Here is a 10,930-nt window from a genome sequence, read left to right as displayed (position 1 = left end):
TTCAGGCCTGACAAGTGCCCTTGTGCCAAGGACATCTCTGAACCTAAGGGATGTCTCCACCTCCTTTTGATGTCCAGACACACTCTGCCATGCAGAGAAAAGGCAAGGGTAAGCAGAGACATCTTGCATGATGGACTGAGTCTTGGCATGGGTGGCAGCACTTCCTCAGCTACACAGTTTTAGTCTCCTAACATGAGCCAGCACAATATCATTCTGTTTGGGAGAGTGGTGTGAACTCTGCTCTCAAAGAAACATTTCTTTCAGTACAAGCTTCAGTATTTTAAACAAGTGCAATTAAAGGCACTGAAAATACTTCTGCAACATGAAGGCTAAAAATAACAACACAAAATGCCAGGAGTCACTCACAAGAAAAGTTCCTGAAAGAAATGCCCACTCACCCACACTGCACAAGCTTAATATCGTCCAAGTGACAGCTTGCAATTTGAAGCCAGATAAACAATTCAGCCTTTTTCCTACTGCCAGAAGTCTGCACTCACTATCAACTGTATCAGCACTAGAAGTGGCACCATTTGGAAACTCTCTGATCTGCATCAACAGGTAGGTCCCCAGTTACTATTTGGTACAGATGCAATTACTTAAGGGAGTAAGTTTGTACCTACAACTGCTAAACCACTCCTAGTTTATACCACAGAATGTAAACTTCAGAAGAAACGTGTGCAGTACAGGTTCATGGATGCTCTTAAGAACAAATACTGTCCTTAACAATGATAAAAAATTTGAGTTTTAAATTTATAGCTTTCACCTAACAATAACAGCATCTTGAATATGCTGTGCTTTTTAAAATGCACTGAATGCTCAGACTTCAGTAAAAAAAATTTATTTTCAATATAAAAGTGCCAAAATATTCACCAACATTGTAATCTATTCAGCAACCAGCTTACTCTAGTAATCAAAATTGCAAGCATCTTTATTCACATTTTTAAGTCAAATTCCTTTCACACGTTTCCACAATAACCCGAGTCCCTCGAAAGTGGGAAATTTGCATTTCGATTGGCTGCTGTAGTCCATATGTCCAAGTTCATGTAGGCACGGAAGGGGTTAAACCTCGGATAGTATTCCTGCTTACACATAACTGCCTGGTTCTCCACATGAGTTGAATGTTGAGTCGTGGCACTGACGGGGCAGCAGCTTTCATAAACATCACTCTGAGGTGCCCAGATGGAACCAAAAAGTCCAGACATTGGAGACAAGCTTCGGGTGCTTGAGAGGTAGGGCTGCAGAGCAAGATAAAACCAGCATGGGAAACTGCAACACGGACCATTTGCCAAAGAAAATGTGGAAATACTAGGTACTAAATGGGAGGGAGGGAGGAAGCAGCATTTATGCAGAAATTTAAGAAATCCACAAGTAGAAAATTACAGAGGAGTTTACAAAGAAATATGGCTGCCAAAAATATTACAGCAGCATTAATGTGCGTGTGTGTGTTTAAAGGCCCTCCACTGAATGAAGTCACATGAGCTCCTCCCTGCACAGCACAGATATTACTCTAACAACAATATACTACTCAGTTATGGTCAGACTGTTGAGGAAAATAGAGGAGAAATGGAAGATACACAAAGATCACCATGCATACTTTGAGAGTTAAAATTAAAAGAGAAGTACACCAAGAAATGTGAAGTACACTAGAAATGACGAGGAAAGGGCTGAAGTATGCCTCAGTCCAGAAAGACTGTGCATGCTGGGAGCAGAAGGGATATTCAGTGTGAAAAATGAGACTGTAATTGGGAGCTAGGGAATTTAGTTAGAAAATTTTGAAAGCTTATAAAGAACCTCCTGGAGGGCAAGATGTATTAGTCTGCAGGGAAGTCTCTCAGCGAAGGTCATGGAAGTCTTGGGACTTTTAAAACTGAATGAAACATTGAAATGTATTGTGGAGAAAAGCTCGCCAGGGAAATGAACTGAATTATCTAATGCATTTTCCAATCTCTACCTTCTGTGTTTCCTGGCATTCCTGAATAAAATATGAAATAAAATATATGTTTATTTTAGGAAAAAGTCTTCTACCAGTTTTGCCACTTTTTAACATAGAAGAATTTTCATTTTTACAGTTGAAAATATTTCTTGCTTTATTTAGCTAGTTTCATTCAAAATAAACCCATAGTAAATAAAAAAAATCTAAACCAGAAGATTTTGAAATATGAGCAGAAGAGGAGATAGTTACAATTAAAGACCACCTTTAACTGAAGTTACTACACTGCACTATGGGATGACATAAACATGGCTGGATACCAGGTCAAAGTCAAGATTCTGAAATCTGCACAAATCCAGCTTAAATCACTTGAATTTCCTACCAAAAAAAAAACCCTGTCAGTCTCTGAGAGCAGCTGTCCATTCAGCTCTTCAATTTTCAAATCTCTCTAGGTTTTTCTGTCAGCACTTTTTGGGTTTTAGCCTCAACTGGACACATTGATTTTGATAGAAAAAAATCTCAGTAGACTACATAAACCCAAAATGTTTTTCCATATGTAAGATGATTTTAGTCAATTTTCAGGCAAAAGGATAATCTCAAAATTTTGCAGACAAGGTCAGTAACATCCTTGACAAACAGCTGGGAAAAACCTGGGCTACCAATGCCAGCATCAAACACGCACATCAGGCTACTTAGAAGATTCATGAAGAACATGCAAGCAACAGGTAGGGAAAAGACAGGAATACACTAGGAAGGCTTTGAAGGAGCACACAAAGGCAGCGCCTCACATTGGCAATACTCACTGTGGAGTTGACGTAACTGGCAGGCTCCCAGGCAGGTGGCATGTTGGGAGGAGCATTCCAGGTGGAGGGACAGTTCTGGTCAATGAATGCTGTATTCTGCATTGCTGCAGTACCTGGGAAGCCACTGGGGTAGTTCATGTTTTCTGCAATTTATAAAATCAAGAAGACAAACTAAGGCTTTTTCAATATAAAAACACTAGTAACATTTCTGTGGAGGAATGCTGAATCTTCTTGACAGTGAGCCAGGCTGGGGCTGACCCAATCCTTCAGTGATTTCATGCAGCATCAGGGTAGCACAGCAGCAAAGTGTATCAATTTCTGTCAACAGCACTACCACTCTGTATTAGAGACCCAGTAACAAATTGTTATCAGGAGGACAGGATAAAGACTTGGCACTCCCTCGACTGGAGAACAGAGTCTTTATTAGACAGAACGTGCATGGCAGAACCTCCCCAGGCCTCACCGCCAACATGTCTCAGCTCTGAGCACCCAAGGGATCAGCATGCTGCCTGGGATACTGCAGTCTGACCTTTCATTAGTACTTAGGTAGGTAATGCTAAAGAATTCTAGACTGCTGCCAGTGTGCTTCCCAAGCCAAGAAACTCTAGCCTGGAAAGATAATTGGTCACAAGGGGCCTTGTATTTCACACACTGGAAGGCTGAAGCCTGCCAGAGGGGAAACAAAGAAGATTGTGCAAAAAGATATGTGTAATACTGTAAGCACAAGCATTTCTGTCAATTCCCTCTGGAAGTCCTGCATACTGCCTTTTCAGGCTCTATACAAAGGCCAATCTTCTCATCCACCACATGCAGTCACTGTTTATTACTACAGAACACTCAGCTGGAAAACGTAAAGTTGAAAGCAATGAACACCCGTGTATAGACCAGCTCAGCCTTTTGTTCCATAAAAGGTGAGAGGAAAACAACCATGCTCTGTGATAATTAATAAGCTTTACTTCATCCTACCTTCTGGGAAAGCACCATATTCATTCATCTCTAGTGGACAATACATGTTGGAAAACTGGCTGTCACAAGCTGCATTCCAGTCAATGAAGCTGTCTCAAGAAAAAAAAAAAATCTGCAGTCAGAAACAATTTGCAGAACTTCTGAAAATTACTTAGAAATACTTATTTATTGTAAAGCTCTTGGATGCAAAATGCCTGTAACTGATCGTGAGGCTTTTCACATTCCATTTGTCAATTTTGCCAGTATCTACTCTGTGCCACTACATAGTCACAGCAATCTCTCCCACAGAGCTCTTTTTCCTTTGGGAAAACGAACAACTTGTAATGATGCTACCAGATTCCTGCAATGCCTAACTGGGTTGAACTTTCTTCCCCATAAAAAGAAATTAACTGTACTTCTTCCCCACAATCATGGATAATGTGATTTGAGGTGGCAGAAGAAGACATAATACATTTGAATGCTTGAGAATAGCAATTAAAATGGAGATTTCTATTTTCCCAACCAGATGTGCTAAAGTTCTGTTAAACAGTGCATTTTCTAAGCTACACATCGATTTCTAGGGGTTATACTTCTTTAATTAAAATACTTTCAGAATTTCAAAAAGATTTTTTCAAAAGTAATTCCTAAAGACATGTCAGTAGTAAAATAGGCCCTGCTATGCAGCGAGTTTGAAGTAGTCCAACTCTGGATCAGTCACAAGAAGCTGCCCTACTTCAATTTTACTATTCAGCCAAGCAGCTATCTTAAGATATCACTACTAAATATCAATAATTAATTGCATGGATGTGCATATATTTTTTGCATATGAAGTCCAAATCGAGACAAGTATATGAAAGCAGTCACAGAATGGGTAAGGCTGCAAGGGACCACAGTGGGTCACAGGGTCCAGCCTCCCTGCTCCAGCAGGGCCATCCCAGAGCACAGGATTGTGTCCAGAGGGTTCTTGAACATCTCCAGTGAGGGAGACCCCACAACCTCTCTGGACCATCCATTCCGGTGTGTGGTCAGTGCACAGTAAAGTTCTTCCTCATGTTCAGGTGGAGCTTCCTGTGCATCAGGTTCTGCCCATTGCCTCTTGTCCTGTTGCTTGGCAGCACCGAGCAGAGCCTGGCTCCATCCTCTTGACACCCTACCTGCAGATACTGACAGACATTGATGAGGTCCCCTCTCAAGTCTTCTCTTCTCAAGGCTGAACAGGCCCAGCTCCCTCAGCCTTTCCTTGTAAGAGAGATGCTCCATACCCTTAAACAGCTTTGTAGCTTTTTTCTGGAGGTGCTCCAGGAGCTCCTGATCTCTGTTGCACTGACTGTGGAGTCCAGAACTAGACACCACTCCAGATGGCCACTCCAGGGCCAAGCAGAGGGGCAGGATCACCTCTTTGCCCTGCTGGCAATGCTCTTCCTGATGCACCCCAGGGTACCACTGACATTCCTGGCCACAAGGACAGTTTTGGCTCTGGGACAGCTTGTTGTGCACTAGGACCCCCAGGTCCTTCTCCTGTCATTTTGGATGACAGGATACAACTTGAAGAACTGGCCATATTTCACTGCTATGTGGTGGCAGAGTATTTCTGCTCTCTAGTTTGTGGCACATCTTTCATTACTGAAATTTGCTATGTGAGCAGTGTAAAATATAAGAATTAATCAAGTTTATCTTCATTACAGGAAGATCAACCCAAATATAGACAGGGCCTGAAACATACCAACTTGCATCTCTAAACCACCTTTATAGTGGAATATTTGTCTTTATAACAATGTCTGTTCCTATGATTTAACACAAGTACACAGTGCATAACACACCATGTGGCATACACAAGCTATGCACTTAGCAAGAGGGCAGCAATTTCAAAGCCAGGCCCTCTGCCTGCAAAACAAATGAAAGTATTTAATAGCTTTCCAAAAGTATTTAATTAAACTTGAAAAAAGTTCTAGAATATAAGGACAGCAGTGAATTTGTATTAGTAAAATTAATCATGATGTACTCATGGAAGAGCATTAACAACCAGAACTAAGACTGAAATGGCAGAACAAATTTATTTTAACTATCATCTGCCTTTACAAAAAGTATGAGTAAGGTACAGTCCTCTGCATTATAGAAGCTTGAACAAAGCATTATCTGTACTTTTTAAAGAAAACATAACTTGCCTGTTGTGGACAGAGGGGGTTTCTTGGATCATGCATGGTATATTATTCTCAAGGTTGTAGTTCAAACTGTTTGTCATGCAGACTGGCTGGGCAGGCCACAAGTCTCCTGTTGGGTAAAGACCTAAAAAAGGAAAGGGGAATGAAATTCAGAGTAACAGGAAGGAGACTTCACAGATTCTGTCACACTGACACTTTATTCTCAGATACCAAATAAGGACTGTCTGCTAGAGAAGAAAATCCAGAGTTACTAAGCAAGTTTTTTTGTGATGAAGGCCCATCTTTAAACACATCTCAAAATTTCTAGTTTTTAAAAAAGATATATGTAAGACTTAAACTGAGAAACCAGAATTCAACAAAACAGGGCAAGAAGTTCCTACTGAGGGTCCTTAAGTGTCCAGCTGCCAGTGCCTAGGTGGCACACTTCCACACAGGAGAAACAGCAGGGATGCAATCCCCACTGGCCTCCTTGTGCCCACCCCTTAGTGGCTAACCACCTCTAAAGTCCAACTACACAAATACAGGAGGAACAGGGTCAGGTTTCTAACAGACTGGGGCCATTCCCAACCAGACAATTTGTGAATTCATTAAATGCTGTATTTAGCCTCTAGCACAGAAATTCATTGTGCCGCCCTTCATGGACTGCGTGTCCTGACTGCCCACAGATATTTGGTTCCTATCAACTCTATGAGAACTGGCAGCTGGAGAAAAGAAAAAAATCCAAATTAGCAATTTCCATGAGACAACGCTTGCAAAGTTGGCTCTATTTCATTATTTCACATGATACATATTAATATTGCTAACCATGGAAGAAGGTTAATCAGCATTTGTATCCTATCAGACAGGTTAAACCTACAGCAGAAGGGCAGGGAGTGCTGCTGCCCAAAGGACCACGCATCCTGACCAGCTTTCAAACTCCACCTCACTATGTAGCATGATGCCTTTATGAATCCCACTCAAAAAGCTAACATGACTTCCCTCTGAGATACAAACAATGAAAACTCATTCATTTCAACAGTGCTACACAACCTCACTCATTATTGCTTTCAAAGAGAGCAAGTCCCGAGTGAGGATATTTAGAGAGAAAAAACGGTCATGTTTGATTTGGTGCCAAACTTCACTTTAACACAGCAAGCAGTGCTCTTGATCTCGCAGCTGCATTGCTTCTGGACATTAATCTGTGCACAGCAAAAAGAGGAAAAAAAGAAAGAATACCTAGAACATGAGTTGAAAGCTAAATGCTATCTTGACACAGAGAAGATGCAGCAAAAATTACCAAGATTATAAGCAAAAACTATCAAGGTTTCAAGCCTTCATTTGCTAACTTCGCACCTAACTTGTTTAAAAGCAAGTCTTGGTAACAATGTGTCTATCAAGTTGGTGCACATGTTATTAGCAACATCACTAAAACTGCTTAGCAAAGTGTGAGAAAAACAGCTTCAGTTGTAAATACTGACCTTTATTTTTGTCAGGATCTGCAGCTATGTCAGTGAAATTGGGACATAAGGTTTCAGGATATTGGGGGATGCTGTTCATGTCTCTGCTGAATGAAAAGAAAATTTAATTTCTTAAGTCTCATAATCCAAACTATTGCAAAGGAAATACACAGAGATGTAGAAAACATTCTAATGACCATCATGACTGCTATTGCTTTTCTGCTGTCCTGATTTTTCCTATTTCAGAATTACCACTGTGCAATTTTTAAAAGTTTTTTTTTCCAATTAAAAGCCAGAAACTTATCACACATGCAAAATGAATAAAATTAATACACCTTAATTACCCCATTTTTATTATCAATCAATTGCAACTTAATTCAACAGCTGCCCTCTAAAACTGGAAAATAAACTGTAATTCATGAAGATCAGTAGGACCTCTTATAATGCTTGAAGAACTTTCAAGTAAGTTTACTTTTATGTCCACGAAGACACATAGAGACACATGAGCATGAATTTGGTATTTATCAAAACCAACCCAAAGGAACTAGTCAAAATGAATAAAAGAAAACACTTTCAAGCACCAGAATCCCAAAGGAAAAGGATAGGAGTATTTCTCCTAGTGAAAACAGAGAGTGGTGAATGAGAAGTGAAATGAGGACTCACAGCACTAAAACTTGTAGATGCTATCTCTACTACAGTAAAGAGGGAGAAAACAATGTGGGGGAGGGAGGAATCAATTTTCATGCTGTATATCCTAGGAGTACATTATTCCCATTAAAAAAATAGCATCAACTTGAAAGTCTTATTCCCACCTTTTTTATAAAACTACAACTAAGCAGTAATGGAAATGTAGTAAGTTGCTAGGATCTGGAAGAAATCAAAGTGGAAAACCAATTTCCATTTTTTTTTCCATTTGGAAGCTTTTATTGTACCTATGCAGCATAATCAATTTTGCTTATATCTTTTCCTGTACTGAAGAAGATTCTTCTCCCAACTAGTAAGTGCAATCAGATGATCATAAAAAATTACAAGATAACAGGTGCCAACAGGTACTATTTATCAAACTGAGACAAGACTTCAAGTTGGTGTTGTTTCTTTAATGCCTTACAGGTGTAGATTCAATTTTTTTACCTGGTATTGCAGATGTTATGAGACAGATTTAGAGTGATAGGAGTTTCAGATGGAAAATCATTTTGTGAAATATTCTCTCCTAAAGAAAAGAATGACTGTGAAAATCAAAGATCCTTAAAAAAGAAGTATGCACAGAATATACATACACACAAATAGAATCATCAATGGTGTTAATCAAGTTTTCTCTCACACTGGATTATCACTAACTGCACCAATTTCAAGGCATGCTACCTAGGTCCATAGTTTTAACATGTGTTTTATGATTTAGAAGTGATTACTACAGTCTTAAAGGAGAGGTTCCTTGTTACTATCAAATTAAGTATGAATTTAGAATTACTTATTTTCTTTTTTTTAAGAGGCCTTATAATTTGCACAAAGAGGAAAGTCATCATACACATGATTTGTTATCTATTAGATCACAGGTTCGGACAGACCACACACTACCATTAAGAAATGTAAAGTTTTATGCATACACAAATACACATGAAATTTCTGCATATTTTTAAATAATTCAAACCATCTTTTTGCAGGTACCCAAAGCTGGGTTTGTTGATGTCACTTCGGCACTTTAAAATTTACTTCTAGTGTCACATGACTGCATAACTGTGGCAATGACTTTCAACTACTTTAGTGATATTCAGGTATTCAAGAATTGCAGTAATGAAGCACAGCTCCCATTTCTCATACTAGTAAAGTGGCTCAGGTGTTCTGGACATTTACACCTCAAATACACCTATCCAAACCCAGCCTCCTCAGATCTGAACTGCTTTCACACATTCCTTATTTGTGCATTACTAAAATAGTTTTAATACTAAAAAAAAAAACCAAATAATGTCATTAAACAAATTCGAAGGCAGAAATTGCTTTGGCTAGTGACTCAGCTCTCCCATCCTTCCATGACAATTAACTGTGTATATTGCTCATTGTGGATCCTGACAGTCATCTTCATCTCCATGAAATGTGTGTACTTCTTGTCAAGTACAAAGTTCTTTACATCTTTCCTTGTCTGTCTAAGAGGTGCCCTACAAAAGACAAGTCATGTGCCCCATGCTGTGGTAGGCCTTTCCATTCAGCAGGAAGGCTAAAACTCTGTGCACTACTGTGAAGAGGTGCGGTTTGCAAAACTTACTGGATGGAAGAAAATGCCTGGTAGTAATCATTGGCTTTTTATCTCCATCTGAACTGCTGGTACTGCTCCAGCTACCCCAGCTCCCACGACTTGCACGAACACTTCCTGATGAACTTCCACAATCTGAGCTTGAATCAGAACAAAACTTCTCCAAACACTTCTTTTTGGACCGCTGATAAAAGTTTTCTAAAGAATTTTGGGAAAAACAAAAACAACAACAAAAAAAAAAAAAACACAAAAAAAACCAAAAACAAAAAAAAAAAAAAACAACCAAACCCAAAAAAAAAAATAAAAAAAAACAACGCAACATTTAAGAAAGTCTTGTCAGGGAAAAGTAATCTCAATCATGAATTTACATGGATTCTCTGAATTTACTGATTCAGAGAGAGGAAATAATATTTACTGATAGCTTCAGTAACTAAACCAGCCCCTAACACAAGGAGCTTCTGACCTACACAATATCCTAGTAAAACAAATGTGAGGATACAGTGCTGCTATAGGTCATAGGTTGAAAGAGGAAGTGCATACTGTCCTTTGAAATATATACTTAATACTTCAAACATGAAACATATCCTGGCTGTAGGAACATATACATGAAGAGCAATGACAAAATGTTGTAAGCAATAAATTCATAAGTGAAAGATCCTCTTTTCTTATTATACCATCGGAGATAATAAGGACAATCCTACAGAAATTGATAACTTTCTTCAGATAACTTTCAGGGATCTCCTCTTCCCTGGAGTCAGGGAAAACAGATTATTAAAATCCTGATGGAAAGGCAAGAAGCAGGTATCCAAGCTTTTTTTGAAAACAAAACCAGACTACCAGTCTGTCTTTCCTTCGCCAAGAACTGATGGATCATTGCTTCAGACTGATTCACATTCTGGTTTGCACCATGAACCACCCCCATGGAGAAGCACACAGAGCCCTTCAGAAGTGAGCAGCTATTATTTCAGGCACTGTGTCATACCAGTCCTGCCATCTTCGTGTCAGGGTTCAAAAAAAAGAAAAGCCCAGGTCTCTCAAGTAAGGAATGCACTACTGCCACAAAAGTCACATTGGGTTTCTTTCCCCATGTTAAGACAATTAAGACTGCATACCTGTTTCTCCTTGTATGGATAAGCTCCCAGCTTTTTGGTCTGCTTTACAATTTTCCCCGTTACTCTGAGGACACCAGGCTCTTATTCCAATATTCGCTCTCAGATCCGGCCTTTCAAATTCACTACACATATGCTTCAACTCACTCTGCTCAGGGACCCTAATAGAACCACACCCAAAAAAAAAACACGTTGCATTTTACATTTCATCTGCATTTTTCCTTTCCAGACATTAAACACTTCAACTCACACAGATATCAAGGCAAAGTGCAGGGGAAGCAGTAGGTTTGGGAGTCT

At 39.4% G+C, this 10,930-nt stretch overlaps 1 protein-coding gene across 8 annotated transcripts in view; it reads right to left on the bottom strand.

The window, feature by feature from the left end:
* Window positions 1–822: 822 nt before the first annotated feature.
* Window positions 823–10,930, bottom strand: part of TMEM131L (transmembrane 131 like) — a 79,360-nt gene continuing 69,252 nt past the window's right edge. For 5 of the 8 annotated variants that reach the window (XM_041427806.1, XM_041427807.1, XM_041427810.1 and 2 more), the window contains 8 exons: window positions 10,637–10,794; window positions 9,537–9,722; window positions 8,408–8,486; window positions 7,298–7,383; window positions 5,844–5,964; window positions 3,700–3,788; window positions 2,734–2,876; window positions 823–1,235 (listed from right to left, as the gene is read on the bottom strand). In XM_041427806.1, the coding sequence (XP_041283740.1) occupies window positions 957–1,235; window positions 2,734–2,876; window positions 3,700–3,788; window positions 5,844–5,964; window positions 7,298–7,383; window positions 8,408–8,486; window positions 9,537–9,722; window positions 10,637–10,794 (1,141 nt within the window). In that variant the 3' untranslated portion in view covers window positions 823–956. The remainder of the gene's footprint in view (window positions 1,236–2,733; window positions 2,877–3,699; window positions 3,789–5,843; window positions 5,965–7,297; window positions 7,384–8,407; window positions 8,487–9,536; window positions 9,723–10,636; window positions 10,795–10,930) is intronic. The other 3 variants (XM_041427805.1, XM_041427808.1, XM_041427809.1) reach the window with 3 other exon arrangements.

Source organism: Onychostruthus taczanowskii, unplaced genomic scaffold, assembly GCF_017590055.1.
Source record: "Onychostruthus taczanowskii isolate IOZ18803 unplaced genomic scaffold, ASM1759005v1 scaffold12, whole genome shotgun sequence".
NCBI classification, from domain to species: domain Eukaryota; kingdom Metazoa; phylum Chordata; class Aves; order Passeriformes; family Passeridae; genus Onychostruthus; species Onychostruthus taczanowskii.
Note: the sequence above shows the minus strand (reverse complement) of the source record. Positions and strands in the feature narration are given on the sequence as shown.